Source organism: Aythya ferina (genome assembly GCF_964211825.1).
Source record: "Aythya ferina genome assembly, chromosome: 2".
Classification (NCBI taxonomy): Eukaryota; Metazoa; Chordata; class Aves; order Anseriformes; family Anatidae; genus Aythya; species Aythya ferina.
The window spans coordinates 37,379,895-37,396,564 of NC_140297.1; the positions used below are offsets into that span (position 1 = coordinate 37,379,895).

At 47.0% G+C, this 16,670-nt stretch overlaps 1 protein-coding gene and 1 long non-coding RNA gene across 4 annotated transcripts in view; one reads left to right on the top strand and one right to left on the bottom strand.

The window, feature by feature from the left end:
* The window catches only part of ANKRD28 (ankyrin repeat domain 28), a gene marked incomplete at its 3' end in the record, with an annotated part of 117,426 nt that extends 104,448 nt beyond the window's left edge, over window positions 1-12,978 (bottom strand). For 2 of the 3 annotated variants that reach the window (XM_084507554.1, XM_084507553.1), the window contains exon 1: window positions 12,871-12,978. In XM_084507554.1, coding sequence (XP_084363680.1) covers window positions 12,871-12,897 — 27 coding nt within the window. In that variant the 5' untranslated portion in view covers window positions 12,898-12,978. The remainder of the gene's footprint in view (window positions 1-12,870) is intronic. The other variant, XM_084507555.1, reaches the window with a different exon arrangement.
* On the top strand, window positions 11,651-15,590 carry LOC311430735. The gene is made up of 2 exons (XR_014688994.1): window positions 11,651-12,226; window positions 13,802-15,590. It is a non-coding gene; the product is annotated as an uncharacterized lncRNA (long non-coding RNA).
* The last annotated feature ends 1,080 nt before the right edge of the window (window positions 15,591-16,670 follow it).

A 16,670-nucleotide genomic window follows, 5' to 3' on the forward strand; every position in this document is an offset into this window, starting at 1 on the left:
TGTAGCCATACAGGATTTTGATACAGCTCAGTGATCTACAGCTTTTATTTCCCCCAAATACAAGCTCTAAAGGAGAGCAGACCTGCAGACTCAGAGGCACGTTTTCAGCATATGGATGTAGCAGCATGAGGCCTTACCAGAGAGAGGCCCCTGTGAGTCAATGCCAGGTCAGATACCTGAGCAAAAAGCATGCTTGCATTATCTTTTTCAGCATGATTCAATGGGAAACGCAGAGGACACTTCCATACACTTCACAACTTTTTTCCTCAGGGGAAGAACACAACTGCTCGGACAGGAGGCACAGTCCAACAGCCAAACGCCTCCCTTACCTGCACCCTGCCAAGTGCTTTAAGCTGAAGGCATGACTGGCACTTCCACGTGAATACAAGAGGAAAACAAGGTGACAAGCTGTCACCTGCCACACGCTTGTGCCACAGCTGACTCCACCACACGGGGACAGCCTGCAGAGGGAGGTAAACTGGGTGCCTCGGCCTGCCAGCCGCCGGTCATCTTCTTGGGCTGGCTGGAGACAGCACAGCTTTTAAGTATAGCAGGATGTGGTCGTTATAGGAAAAAAAGAAGTATTTTTGCAAGGCAAATCAAGAAATAATATATATCAAAAGAAAAAAAGAGTCACAATTTCCTAGATAACAGAATACTGAAAGGGATGTGAAGAAGACAGGCCAATTGTTACTACAAAGCCCTCCTGCCTGGTGAACGCGCGACATTCCCAAGATAATTGATCCAAACTAACTAATGCCGTCAATCTACATCAGATTACTTAAACCCATAAAGACCATGTCATTTTTAGCTGCAGTGGCCTTATACTGACAAAGCAGAATTCACTTCCAAAGCACTGTGACCCCACAAAACCTAGGCACAACGTGCTTAAAAGAAAAGCAGCTGGATTTTTCCTTGACGGACAGGAACCCAAAGAGAATTGTGCCCCATGCAGATTCAAGGTTTTCACTTCTTTGGAGGTGAAGAGGACATGGGTAGGAGGGGGAGGACCGGTAGAGTAAGACCTTTCAAACACAGAGCCACCAGGTGATGTGCACCGGGTAGGGTGTGCTCCAGAACACCCAACGCCAGAGACAAAAGCACCGTCCTACAAATTGAATATTCCAGCGCATGCACCACACCTCTCACGCACCGCAGCATTAAGCAACACTGAAGAAATTGCTCTGCCCTCGCTCCTAGAGAGCTTAAATCCATCTGTGGGGCAGAGACAAGAAGCTATGACTAAAGACTTGTGGAGGGAAGCACACCCCACCTCCCTGACTCGCCAGGCTCACCCCTCCAGTACTGAGGCTTCATCAGCACAGGACAGCTGACGGATTTCACCGGGTCTGCCCTTCATCTAAACACAGGGAGAGATGAGTTAAAAAGCCCTACTAAACCAAAGTAAATCATCTCGTTTTGTATTTATGCTTTTTAGATGTGTTTAAATAACACTGGGTACCGGTTAAGATGTGCTCATCACTGGGCTTTTATTACTTTTACTGTAATTCTTAATTTATGATTTCATCAGGGCATTTAATAAAAACAAAAAGCCAAAAAAACATCTTCAGGTTGTTTCAGTTACCTGTGTCACTAATACAGAAAGCTTCCCAAAATGCTGAGCACAGTTATTGTACGAAGGGAATACTACAAACAGCTATTGACCTTGATCAACCACTTGTAGGTGGTCACCGAGACCATCAACAGTTTAGGATTAGCACAGCTCTGTCAGCCTGTGCTTCTTCCCAGGGGAAGCTCTTCATTTCCTCAACTTCTGGTTTTCGCCCCTGAACAAACTGAGTAAGAGCAGTAACTGTAAGGAAAGCCCCGTTTGTCCCCAAAGAGGCTGCCGATGTCTGACGTTTCACACATTTGTTCCAAGTGCATAGCCCATGACTTCTGTGGGTGAAGCACTTTAAACCCAACCCTTTGGCAACAAATAAATACTACTTCAGTCTTATTTATTTGTTTAAATACCACTAGATACCATTTTTAAATCTTAACAAGTTAGATTCCTGCATTTCCCCAAAGTAAGTTTTAAACTAAAAGTTTCCCTCTCCTGATTTCTACATCCTTGAGCAGAGCTTTCCCTTCAAGTTCCCACAAGCCAAGCCAATAAACCACACTGAAAACAGATTAACCTTTTGTCTAGTCTTATCACCACCAACCTTTGTACAACATAACACAAAAGCACAGCAGAAAGTACTCTGTATCTGTTATAAGACACAGAACATTTCGTACAGATTAGCAAAAATTACCACAAATGACATTTCATTCGCAACATTGATCAGATCTGTTTTAAAACACGAAAAGCCACACAACACAGGAGTTCTCAAAACTTTGCTTACTTTAAATAACTTCCATTTACTTGAACATAGCAAATGATTTTTCAGACTCTGCTATCCTCCCCTATTTCCCTCTATCAAAGGGGGGATTTGGAATTGGATTCTTAGGTAAGCTTTATTATATACCAAACTACTTTTCTGATTAACGCTTTGCAAAAATACTTCCTTATTAAATGTCTGCCAATCTCTCTTTTTCCTCTTCATTTCCCCTGCAGCCCAGTGCTCCTTTGCTTATCTTTTACGGCACTGATGAGGGTTTTGACACCCATTAGGGGCAGCAGCGAGGGTGCTGGTGCTCTCCCCCATCATCTCCTCCAACACCCCCAGCACAGACAGCTGGCCTCCCCGTGAAGCAGCCCCTGAATGACAGCCTAGCATTTTTAGGCAAATAAAAAAATAAATTTTAAAAAATGCTCATGACAAGCAGTTTCAAGAACAAGCATGAAGCAGAGGCAGTAACCTGACATTCAATAAGTCTTCCTGGCTCCTAAAAAAAAAAAAAAAAAAGCGAGGAAGTATAAGGGCACTGACATTTATCTTCCAGGTTCTTTGGTTTTTACCTCAAAAAATTTACAACAGCTACATGATAACAAGCATACAGGTGCTATATTGATAATGATTTTTAGCAGAGACTGTTAAGTGCAATGCCATTGTACCCTTATTTGCCAAGGTAATTATTCCCAGTGCATTACAATCAAAAGACACGTCCATTTTTTAACCAAGTTTTGTAGTTGTATCATGGTTTATTCCACAAAATTAAACCAGACAAATTAAACAAATGCATGAATAGCAGCATCCATAACCCACTGAATTTAAAGCTTTGTATCAGGATCAAAATGGGAAACAGAACCAAGTGTGGAACAGTCCATCCGCGTAAGGTTTTCATTAATGGTGATTTAAAGTGCTCTCTTCCTTAGCTGCTGATAAAAATATTTGTGCAACCAATGCACTTCTGTTGTGGCACTCGCACAACCATATACTAGGTGATAACTGAAATATGAAACAATAAATTTAACTACCATTTTATACTCCCATTTCCTACGGAGCTCCGATTAAAATAGTTTTTCTCCCATTACAAAAGACTTCCATTTATTCTTAGCCTGACACGCAATTATTTTTGCTTTATTGATTACTTGCGGAGAAGTGACCGGTTACTATTTCAGCTTATCTCGACTCGCTCCTTTTTCTACCGGCGTATTTTCTTCTCAGATATTTCCCTGCCCCAAACGTGTATCTGTGCGGGGAGATACGGGGAGCACCAGTCACAACAGGCGTGACTCCGAGCTGTCACTGGACAGCGTCCAAGAACGGGAGCTGCACACACAGCAGCACACCAGGGAGTTGAGAAGAAGCTGAAGGGCTTGCTGTCCATACACGCTCCTCTGAAGGAAAGGCCAAAAGCAGGCTGAGCTTGCTGCAGGTGTAGTTTTCAGGTAGCTGGATTACCTGAGCACAACCTGGGAACCTCCTGATGAGAGATGGGAGGAAAGGAAGTCTCCTCCGTGTCGCTTCCAGGGCTCTGGCTGTGAAAGCTGAGTAGCAGAGGACATGATCAGCCCAGGGGGGAAAAAGCAAACACAAGGAAAAGCTGCGAGAGAACTGGCACGCAGTTGTCATACACGACATGGGAAAAAGCAGAGGGTCCCAGAAGGCAGCACATGTGGTAAACAAGGACAGTACAGCAGCACTCTGCTTGTCTCAGGGTTTTCAGTGACTGCAAGAGGCCCCATGACATGCCATAAAGCACCGCGGGCGTTCCTGGGACCCGAGCTTCTCTCCCCATTACAGAGGGATTCACAGCCACGTTCAGACCCCACAACAATCACGAACCAGACAAGAAAAATCAATCACATTGCCGAGTTTCAAAGCACATTTAATAAGTTTCAGGCGACCAGCATTCAAGTCACTTTGCCAGAAAGAGCAGTCCCAGGCAGGCAACGCCCAAACTCTTCTGCTCACCTCCCCTGCCAAAACCCAAAGGACATTCACAAAGGACACCTCTGATTACATTTCTGGCACAAAGGAAGACATTAGAGTGAGTTTATTTGGGGCAAAACCGTCCTTTCTAGCTCCTACTTAGAAAAACTTTCAAGGAACAACTTTGCAGTCATCCGCTAACCTCAACAGCCTCTCCCCTGCCTTTTCACCGCTTTGCAGAGGAAAAAAGTGAGCAGCAACTGCTTAAGCTCACATGCAAGCACCTATCAAACCATGGCCTCAGGCAAGAGATTAGCAGCCAGCGAGTCTCAATCCTTATTGTTGGAGATTTTGCAAATGGGAGAAAAGAAGAAAAAAGAAACACAACAGAAATCCAGGAGAAGCACGTCATTAAAACTCCATCCTGGCTGATGAAATCCTTACCCTTCTGCCCACCTTTAAAGATTAGGGCCGTTCAGGCAATACATTCCACTTCTCCCTCCCACACACACAAAGTATCTGTGGCTCCTTCTCCTAGCTGTCAGCTGAAAATGCTGGCCTTCACTACAGCAGATAATTTCCAAGTGGCATAATTAGCCCCGTTTTGGCTGTTCATTAACCTCTTAAAAGAACAATATTATACAAAAACTATACCCTAATGCCTCTGAACCTCACTCGTTGCTGGTCATTTCCATTGTTCCTCACCTGGTGAGAAAAAACAAGCCTGGGCAAACATACAGCGTGGCAGCTGCCCCACAGCATCCATCACCCGGAGCAAGGAGCTGGCATTGCCAGCAGGCACTGTGTGCTCGGCACAACAGCAGGCAATGAAATTTTGGGGACACTTCACTCCAACCATCCAGGGAGACAACTTTGCAGAAGGAAAGCGATCGCCCTGCTCCCCCAGGTCGAAGGTGGGATGATGAGACGGGAAAGCAGCGAGGCACCCTAAACGCTTGCAGGGATTTCTGTGGTCATTGTGATAGGAAGAGAGTAACACACAAACAAAGCTTAGCTTGAAATACAAATATACATATATGAAACATCTTTTTAACTATCAGACCTTCTGCAAAATTTTGTAGCCACTTGTGGGTGCAGAGTCAGGCCCCGTGGTTCTTCTGCTTTGATGCCAGCAGTTGTTCTTCAATTCTGTATGCAACACATGTAATGCTTCAGTGATTATTAAAACAGTTTTTAGCACCTATGCAACGTTGCATGAATTTTATTGAGCTTCTGGGGAGAACTCACAGCTTTGCTGAAATGCAAACTATGAAAAATAACAAACCACAACTGCCCAAAAAGCGGTAAGCATTGCGACTCTTTCAACAGCCAATTTAGAGTATGCAAAGTCCAAACCCATTCAAAAAAAGAAGAAAAATAAAAAGATTGGGCTGCAGGCAGGCAAATAACTCTTCCAAAACAGTAAGTTTGATGTTCTTGACTCGAAACCATTTTCCACATCTCTTGTTGGAAAAAAAGTAGGAAGCCTTCTTCCTTATATTATTCACAGTGTTAGCTCAACATCAGATGCTGGGAGAGTCCCCTCTCTGTGGTGTAGAGAGGCACAACAAGTAGAAAAAGGAACCAATGTCACTGTAAATGGAGCTCCAGAGGACAGCTGGATAGCTGTTGGCTTTCAGATACCTGTAATAAAGCCCTGAAGTTCATCAGAAGAATAGCTGCTGTTCACCAACACGGACAATGCCAGGTCCTCACCCTTTTTCTCCGCTGCTTTACAAATCTCTTCTTCACCTTTCTTTCACTTTCATTATGAGGACACTGAAGGAACTCCTCTTTTACACTCTATTTCCTCTGGAGTAGGTTACCTTGACTATCATGCCAACCCTGATTGTAGCAGCTACCATTTGTTAAACGCCTTGTAAAAAGATGAATAGCCATACATGTCTATGCACAAGTCACAAAATGTTATTTAACCTTTTCCTGAAAAAATGTATTTTAATAGGCCTCTCAGTCTGTGACCTAGGAGATAACAGTCTGCAAAAGGCTGCGTGCTTGGGGATGGAAGGAAACAGGAAACATAACACCTTGGGGGTAGGAAGGCAAGAAATAAATAATAAGAAATGAGCTGGGTGGTTACTCCAGGATCAGGAATGATGCAGGGCAGTTAGAGCACTTGCAACCTTGCAGGTGACAGAAGAGAGAAGAGAAACCATTCTCCTACAAGTCCTCCTTAATACTAAAATTATCCCCACAAATGAAGGAACACTACTCAGAAAAAACAAGAGACACAGCAGTGCTGTATAATAAAATACTGCCCCGGCATCTGAGACAGGATCAAAAGAAATGAAAGCTATCAGAAAGGACCAATACAGATTATAATCTGGCAAACAGACTGCACAGCAACACAATATTAAGCTTAATAACTCTTTTTATTGATCCTCCTGTTTTAGTGAGCAAGAACTGAATGATGTCTGCTGTTACAAAGGCACAGGAGGGGGGCAAGAAGTAGGAAATTGCACTAATATGCTATTGCAGTGTGAGGAGAGGTAGAGAAAAAGGAACAGACACCGTACAGAGATGTGAGGAAGGACAGAAACATCAAGTGCTCAGGATGGAGAGCGACAGAATTGCATGGACTGCCCTCCTGCTAACCACAGCAATGGACAGAGACAGTGACCTAGAGATGGGACAGGATAAACCAGAGCATCACTTACCCCAACATTACACAAAACTGAGTCTGCAGCAATGGGTTAAAAACATTACCTTAGGAATTCCTTACAGATGCTAGTATATGAATAACTACAGAACTTCCTGAAAGTGTGCTTTTTTCAACTGTCTAAGACTTAAATGTGTCTTCCAGCTACAAGCCAGGCAGGTCCTTGGGCTCCTGGGCTGCCCACCACTGGGTGACCAGGCTCCTGAATTGAAGGATCTATTTCCTCCCCATTAGAGGTACTGCTATGTAGAGGGCACAGAACAAAATCTTGAAACAAAACAGAGCTCTTCTCTGCTGCTAGAGGTTCTCCAAGTTCAGCGTTGGCCTCAGTGCTCGCACAACTGCCATCTAATTCCCATTTGTTGCACCCAGAGTCCTTGCTTGGGCCCCTTTTCTTCATTCCACAGAGCGCCCTTCTAGCTTTGCTTCAGCAGAGTCAAAACAACCAAAACAACCACGCAACCCCAGCCAGACCCTTGCTTTCCTCACCACGCCAAATGGAAATGCAGCTGGGGGTCCTCCAGCAAGTGAGTGAACCTCCAGCGTGACTGCGGGGCGATGCTGAATGCCTTACAAGTTCTCTGCTGCTGGAATTAGGAAGAGCATGAAGTGACGGCTCGTTGTTTCAAATAAAGAAACACTGAACATTTAGGATGGCTTCAAAACAGCTCGAGGCACAGAAATGGACTGCACGACGCAAACAGGCACAGAGAGGTACAAAACCTCAATCTCTACCACCTTCTCCTAAGAAGAGCCAGGTTACAAGTAAGAGGCATCACTTTCCTACTCTGTGGTAGGAAAGCTTGTTTCCCCCACATAGTTCTGAAGTTTACCAACACAAGCAAAGGTTTGGTGTTGTTGCTGCCATTTGTTTCACCCCAAACCCATTTTAAAAATACACAGACCTTTGCTTTTACAACTCTCAAGTTCAAATACAGTTTCAGTAATTCAGGGGAAAAAAAAAAAAAAAAAGAATATTTACATGTTGAGGCTGCCCTGAATTGATGGGCTCACAACCAATGTTCTCTTTGCAGGGTGTCCTTCAGTCCATCCACATACATACCAGCAGGTCGCAGCTGCGCCTATTTGATGCAGAAACGATCAATGAAAAAAATCTAGAGATTATATCCAATCCACAGTAAAGATCATCTCATTATGGTACAAGTAATTAGCTGCTTCATCTAACAAGTGGTTCCTCAATGCACGGGGATGCCACAGACCAACTGTTTTGCCCATCACTGCTGAGGTTTCCTCGATAACCCTCTGCACCTGCCCAGCTGCCTACAGCCACTGCATCTTCCCTCCTCTCTCAACCTACCACCTAACACCTCATATCGAACATATCTTCAAATGCCAGCTAGAAATTTATCCTCCACCCCCAAAGAAGGAAAACAAACCCCCTGCAGATCAACATGGCAAGCACTCAGTGAGGGACTGCTCTGTTTATTATTATTATTTTTTTTTTATTGAAGTATGTGAAGCGTTTTGTGATTTGTATTCTGATCCACGGTACTTAAACACAAACATTATAAATAACTTTGAAATGGTTAGTCACTGTAACTACGGCAACAAGGCTCCCACTCCATTTCCAGAAATAGGAGTAGAGGTAAGAACAAAATACAAAGTTGGCAGGAGCCAGAAAACAAGCGATCAAATATTAGTTTGACCCCGGGAAGGCCCAGCTGACCAGAAGAAAAATAAATAAAAGGAAGACAGCAGCTGAGAAACAAAGTAGATGCCACAAGGTGAAGTGCAGGATATCAAGTGTAGTACTGAAGGTGTTTAATTTTGGTCATCCACAACCCTTCTCAGTGAATGGAAGTGAGGACAGAAATTTGGGAATCTAGCAATCCACGTGAGACACCAGATCGCTGCTTCCCAGTGTCAGCAGATGCTGGCTTCCAAGAGGAAGCATCAGCTTTTACACCAGTGCCAACGAAGTTGCTTCTTCACAGGCAAGTGGACATTTGCCTCATTTTCTCCCCTGATACTTGCCTCCAAGAAGCGGCCACAAACCCTCGCTGCGACCCACGTGAACGGCCCTTTATGCCCTCACAGGAGGCCACGGAGCCAACAGGATCTGCCACAAGGATCGGGCTGCAGAATCAAGGCTTGCTTTGTCTCTCCACAACCTCTTTTTTTTTTTTTTTTTTTATTTAAAGTTTGTTTTCCTCCTTTAGAAGAACTGCTTGTTCGCAAGTCAGGAGCTCCGCGGCTATCAGTGAGGAATCTGATCCCCCACGCCAACAGCCCGGGGATCCAGGCCCTCTCAGCGCAGCTAACAGGAGAGCTGGTAATTGCTTTGTACAGCAAGATAGTCCGGGTTCGGGTTACCTGGTGGAAAACTTGGAGTAAAGAACCATATCTTTTAGGTGCGCGTGCTCTCTTAACCTGGGAAGGAGAGAATTACCTGCACAGCTGTACCTCACCCTCCTGGTGTGGTTACCTCACACACAGCTCAGAGATTTCAGGCAGGTTTTAGGAAGAATTTACGAGGAAGTGTTGAGAAGCACAGAGTGGTTCTCACCTTCAACAAGACCCCCAAAAGGAATCATTCAAAGAACGCTCTCACCTAAGACTTGCATGGAAAAACATGAAGAGCTCTCTCATTAACCTACCTGCGGACAGCACTTACAGAGCGACCCCACACCCACCACATCCCTCCCTCCCCGACCCCTTCTCATCGCTGCAGGAGACCGTCCCTCCACCCGGCGTAACAAGGAGCTGCCTGGGACGTTTACCCTTGGCAGCAGCTCCAAGGGAGCCAAGCCTGACGCTGGCACCGATGAAAATAGCAACCACGGAGGCACTCAGGGCGCTCACTATGACACCGCAAACATTTGTTAGACTGCCAGCTGAACGAGGTCCATCCGAGCCCGGGGAAAGATATAGAGGGGCAATAAAGAAGTCAGTGCTCGCGCTGCTCAAGGACTTTCAAGATAAGTGGTCGCTCCAATATCCCCTCGCAGTGGTTGTTCACACTCCGGTCCCTTCCACTCGCATCTGGCTGATGGGAATAAATGCATCCCCTCGAGCACAGTCTAGTGGTCACACAGAAAGATCCCACAGAAGCTCCTTTCAAAAGCCCGTTCCCACAAGCCCTGTGATTTCTTCCTATCCCACACTTACAGCCCAGGAAAACAGGAAATGCAGAATCCAAACTGCGATGTACTGAAAGGCACAAAGAAATATATAAATAAAGCTTTACAGGCCATGCTGCACCCAAGGGACTTTGCCTCAAATAGATATATAGGTCCAAAATTAAAGACCAAATTCAGCCAGTTTTGATCAGGGCTTCGTGTATTTCAGCAGAACTACACTGGTATGTAGGCTCATGCTGGCCTAAAAGTCAACTTGTAAGTGCAGGTATGATTTTTAACACAAAGCTAAGAAGCCCTCAGCTGTCAGGCTACCGACATTTCACCTACCTGCTAAAGAAAAAATGGACTGTCATTCCTTATTGAGAGACTAATTTAAGGCTCTTTAAAGCAAAAATTTGCCTGTTCGGGGAAACCTTTACTATACCTGCAAACTGTGCCTGAATGACCCAAGCCACGCGACACTTTGCCTTTCAGAGCTGGGAAGTCCAGGAGACCAAGGCACGCCGTTAATAACCACCCAAAAGCAAGCTGCTTCTCTTTCTTTTCACCGCCTCTCCAAAAGGTCTGATAAAACATCAGCGAACCTTGACCTCGAACACCGCTTTCCAGGCAGTTTGCTACAGGAAAGCACCACGGATTTTCGGGACGGAGCTGAAACTTCCTTTTACAGCCTGCTTCCCCCTCCTTTGGTGTTGCAGCAGTTCAAGCAGCTCCTCATCTAGAAAAACCTGGCGCACAAGCAGCACGCTATGAAGATAGTACAAAGGCAAACAAACTGAAGGGGAAATACCTTAATCATAAGGCACACTTACTGCATTTTCCATCTCTGCCTTGAATGGCTTAACCTGAAATAACAGAATTTGCGGGTTTACTTCATCTGTTTCCAAGCACGCCTGACGTTGCACAGCAAACCAAGAACCATGAGAACAATCTGGAGCTTCCAACTTCTGTAGTGATTGCACTTTCTATCCCAGAGTCAAACGATTTGCTATCGAGCATTACAAGCACAAACTTTGCTCTGTGCGGTTCAGTTTAGCTTTGCATGCAATTTTTGCAACGACAGCTTGTAGTTTTTTTGATACCTAATATCATCTGAAAGCAAACAAGTCCCTTCTGAAAGCGTACACCCTGAATTATTTCAGAACTCAGCAAAACATTACTGCCTTGCAGGATGGCAAAGCAGCAAAGCTCAGGCAGTAACACAAATCTGTTGAGCACGTCCCTGCTGGCTGCTTGCTGAGCCCAAGGAAGGGCCTGCTCTCCTCAGCACATGGTAAAGCTCCATTCTGAAAGTGAAATGCATCAAGCTGGCCTCCAGAGACAACCAAATATTTGAGTTTCACAAACACGCGAAGCACCTGTAGGATCAAAGTTTTGTTTATCAGCGCGCTACATCAATCAAATCAACTGCAAGCAGCACTGGGATTTCACCCTAGGAGCCTCAAAGCAGAATTTCTGACCTCATCATAAGCTCTCAGGCACCGCTTTTACACCACGTTGCAATACGAGGGGTAAGGAAATATCAAGCTGCTTGCTTGCATGCCCTAGGTCTGCCTCTCCCCAGCAAAATCGCGATGCTTAAATTAGGAATACAGAGCCCTCCTTGATCAAGGGGCATCAACAACTTGACTTGGGGAGGGGAAAAAGCCTTGAGAATTACACAAAAGCAACGCCTGACACAGCAGACCCTTTGTTGCAGATACCAATCTGCTAAGGCAGGGAATTCGCAAGTCACTCCCGTGCTTCCCGCTGGCAGGAAAGCGCCAGCACCTGGGCACCTTTGCACTGCCCCGTGAAACGCAGCCAGCGCCGAAGCAAAGGCTCGCTGCCCGGGCTCCCAGCGCACGTGATTACCTCCTGCACTCCAGGCAAATGCACTGGCGTGGAGTATTTGGTCCAGGTAAACACGCAGCGTGCTCCACCAAACACCAAACTCGGCTCCTCCGCTTTTGTATCCTACCCAGGGCGGGTTTACCCCAGCGAGCCGGGGGCGTTGCGATCGCAGCGCAGCACCTGATCCTGAGGCCAAGGCACCTCGCACGAGAACACTGAGCTGAAGGAGCTCTCCGTGATTAGCAAAGCAGGGAAACTTCGTGTTAATGCGGTTCCTAATGATTCTGGGGAATCCTGAAGAAAGCAGGATTTGACAGCGCTTGCAATCGAAGACCCCCGCCCACAAGGCAAAGGTAAAGATGCTGCCAGCATCACCCCCCAGAAACGCTTCTCCAAAACCAGCGCTCTCCCCCTCCCCTTCCCATCTCCCTCAGCCCTTCAGGGGAGGGAACATTTCGGCTCCCAAGGTACCGATGAACCCCCGGAGACCCCCGCAAGCCCCACACCGGGGTGAGCCCGCTGCTGGCTGGGCTCTGCTGCCTATCCCCCAGCGGCTCCCTGCAGAGGGGCTCCCAACACGGGAGGGGCGCACCCAGCCCCCCCAGAGGGGCAGCACCAACCCCCACAGAGCCACCCCGTGTGGGTGCCTTTTGGGGACGAGGCTCCAAAACCCATTTTTTTTTGGGGGGTGTGGGGACGGCCCGGCGGGGAAGCGGGGCTGGAGGGGAGGGGAGGGGGGGGGGGGCGCCCCCTGCCCGCTCTGTGCCCGACCCCGGGGGGACCGGGAGGGTCCCGGGGGGGTACGGGGAGGGGGCTCCCGGCCCCGTCCGTGACCCGGCGGCGAACAAAGCCGGGTGTGTGCCGGGGAGCGGCGGCACATGGCGGCAGCAGCCATGCTGCCTCCCTCCCGCCCGGGAGGGAAGGGAGGAAGGGAAGGAAAGAAGGAAGGAACGACGGGCAGAAGGAATGAGGGAGGGGAGGCGGCGGAGCTACCCACCTGCTCGCGGAGCTTGAGGAACACCATGGCGATGGCGACCCCGCCGCACCGACCGCCGCCTGCCCGCCCGCCCGCAGCCGCCTCAGCGCCGCGCCCCGCCCAGCGCGGCCCCACCCCCTCCGCGCCCGCCCGCCCGCCACTGCCGGGCTCCCGCCAGGAGCGGGGAGGGATAAGGGAGGGGGGGGGGGAAGGAGGCCCCGCCCCCCCGCTCGCGGCAGCACTCGCCCGCCGGCTTCAAAGGAGCCCGCCCCCGGCCCGGCCGGCGCCACCAAGGGGGGCGCTGATTGGGCAAGAGGAGGCGGGGAGGAGTAAGGTCGGCGGTGATTGGAGGGGAGGGAGAGGCGGGAGGGAGGGCGGTGAGGGGAGGGTGGGCTGGGGGCGTGAGGGGCGCAGCCCCGCGCCCACCATTTTGGGGGGAGGATGGGGCGGGGCGGGGCTGGGGGCAGGGGGTGCGCTGGGGTCAGCCAGGCCTGAAGGGAGGGAGGGAAGCAGCAGGGGAACTGCCACAGGGTCTGCCACAGCACGAAGCACTGGGCCAGCCGTCCCCTGCCAGCAGTGTCACCACTGAGCCGTGTCCCCAAGCACCACGTCCAACCTTTCCCTAAACACCCCCAGGGACGGTGTCTCCACCACCTCCCCGGACAACCCGTCCCAGCGCCTGGCTGCTCCTTCTGAGGAGAAATTCCTCCCCATTTCCAACCTGAACCTCCCCTGGCACAACTGAGCTGGCCATTCCAGGGCAGCTCAGAGAGAGGCACGGCCAAATGACCAAAATGATGAGCTGCGGTGGCTACGTACAAATAACAAAGTACAAAAGAAAACCAATTCTGAAGGTTTTTTCCACTACATTTGAACCGTATATATTTGCAGAGGACCAGTGAGGGTGTCACCTGCTTAATTCTTGTATTTAATTTCAATAAATAATTTACAGGCTTGCAGGTAGGCCTCTGCACGTCAAGCACAAAGAGCATTGCCATAGACAGGGCTGCATAAAACCTCCAGCGAAAAGAATCAAAAGCGGCACCAGGGGCACTGAGAGGAGAAGTGCTGATCTTCCAGAAAACAACGCTGCAGCCAGCCAGCCCTGCCTGATAACTTGTGGTTTGGAAGGGTTGGTTTCTCCTGAAATGTGATTCTTCCCCTCCTTCCTCGCCCCCAAAGAAAAACAGACCGAAGAGACAGGGGGTTTTTGGAACTGCGCATTGCTAAAGACAACACTGATGGGAATATTTGTGGTTTCTTGACTTTCCTGTAGCTTCAGTATTACAGAACCACAACTTCTGAGCACTCCACGTGTAGTGAAATCTACTTAAAGACTTTAGTATTACCTTAAGAAGAAACAAAGTTTAATAAAGCAGCCACGTGTATTCTGTGGAACACTTGTGTGTGTATTTTTGCCCTCACCCATGCTCTTGCTGTTGATTCCAGTAGGAGTCGGGAACATGAACATATTCTCTTGGTGACTGGCAACGTTGGAAGAACAGAAGGGTTTTCTGTAGGTGCTAGCAAAGACAGATCTTCCTTTATCTTTGAGTATGAGTAGCCTGATGGGGTGTGCTTGTTTATGTCATTTGATTTTAACCGGTTAAGATTGCAGTCCTATTTCACCAGGCAAAAGAAAAAAAACAAAACAAACAAACCAAAAAAAAAATTGTCACACTTTCTAAATCAAATTTGTTGACATCTAGATATGCCTAGAGATGCTGATTAGCATAAGTAAATGTTTTAGTTGATTCTAAATAGGCCTATATTTTAGTACTTGGGCAATTTTTTGTTTGTTTTTGAATAAAAGTGTACTGTGTACAACTATGTACAACTATGAAAGACGTAGATTTTGACAGTATGTAAAATGGTTGGGATGGCAAAGTGGTAAAGACGCTGGTGGCTGTGGAAATTAGAGATAATTTTATCAGTACAGTCAGTGAAGGAGAAAATGACATCAGAAAACATTGCCTGTCCCCATGTTTGACTGCGCTACTTTTCAAAGAGAAAAGAATGTCTGGGAGCTGATAAAGTTCCACTTCCTCCTGTGAAGCTTATCAGTTTACGGACTTGTTCAGGAGAAAAAAAAAAAAAAAAAAAAAAACACTACTTTCGGTTCACCTGGTAATTTCTACATGTAGGGAAGTCATCGTACATAAAAATGTGGCGCTTGTGCTTGCCAGGACCTCCTGCAGCTCAGAGCCAAGGCACTGTTTCAGCAGCGGGAGGTGCACCTTTACGTTGCCCGGGCTCTAGCTGTGGAGCCGGCCTGCTGGTTTTATCGTATGTACTTAAACATGCCAGGAGCAAACTGAACTCTGACCCCAGATCATTGCGGCTTTCTGTGAGTAATAAGATAATACAGTATGAAAAAATTAAGTGCTAAAACATGGAAGTTACAATACAGATCGTGGAGATACTTGCCTGGTTCAGGGCAAGCACGGTGGCTACTGAGGTCGCTTATATACATAAAGGTGAATCACACAAAAGTGGAGGGGGCTTCCTGATATCAGTCAGTTGCATGTGAACACTTTTTTTTCACAGGTCACAATATGAATTATTGTCCCATTATTATTCTGTGTAAAACAGTCCAAAGTGTTGTTACAACTTCAACAAAAATGCATAATATGATGCTATCATTAGCAATATTATCTGATCTGCCAGGGTGCTACAAAATACAGTGTTTCACTTAAGAGCAATAGAAATAATATAAATAAAAGCTCAGAAGTTAAATGCAACACTGCTGTAAGGAACTGAGTGCTTCTTGTTCATTTATGTCAGGGTAACTTCACCTACATTATGTGTAAATGCCCTGGTTTCACCTGTCACAGGGTCGGTAACTGCACAGGTGTCCCCTAGGAACATGAGCAGTGTTTCACAGCAGTCTGTTAGTACTGACACACAGACATGCTGAAAGCTGCGACGTTTCTGACAGGGTTCAGATCCCAAACCCACAGAAGTTGGAAATTCCTGCACCGCCTTTTAAATCAGAAGGTTTGTAAATGATTAGCAATGCAGCACTCCTGAGGGCACACTTTCAGCAGGGTGCAATAGGCTTCAACTGCACGGCTCCCGTTAACGTTAATGTTAAATCGCCATGCTGTAACTTATCCCACGGTGTGTAACACTACCCAGTGTTTTAAAGATAGGACCATATGTGCTGCGCTGAAATACATAATGGGACCGACTTGAAGAGACCTCATACAGGAGATGTTTTGTAACTCACCCAAAACTCATTCATGATTTATTTAGTTTGTCAACAATGCCTGTATACAGAGCTCTTTTTAACCAAGGGTTTCAGCCCCGGCAAGGTTGGTCTTTATTATTTTTTTTCATTCTGCTGCATGGGTAAACAGGCACAGAGGTCGACAGACTTACACAAGGTCATGGAGTGAGTCAGTGCCATGGCTAGGAATAGAAGCCAGGAGCCCTGATTGTCACTACCCTCCTCCAACTGCTGTCCCATGCTCCTAAATCACAGCAGGGCTGGTTTTATTTTTTGCACATAATACGATGTGTCTGAAATCAATACAGTTTCGTAACTTCCTATGCAGGGATGCATTATCTTTATGAATCAGCATTACTAGGGCGCTAGTCTTCCGATGGAAACCAAGCTCATTTTGTAACAATATACGAAGAACATCATCATGAGGGGTTTTACACATGCTCTCACACGTTTTATCCATCAGAATCTAAACCAGCCAAGGTTTTGTAATTCTGTTCCCAGAGATGAGGTTTTGAAGCACTGGCTGTTCACAGCTACAGATTGTAATGGAAAGATATTGAATATCGTAACAGCACCATCAATCAAATAGCAT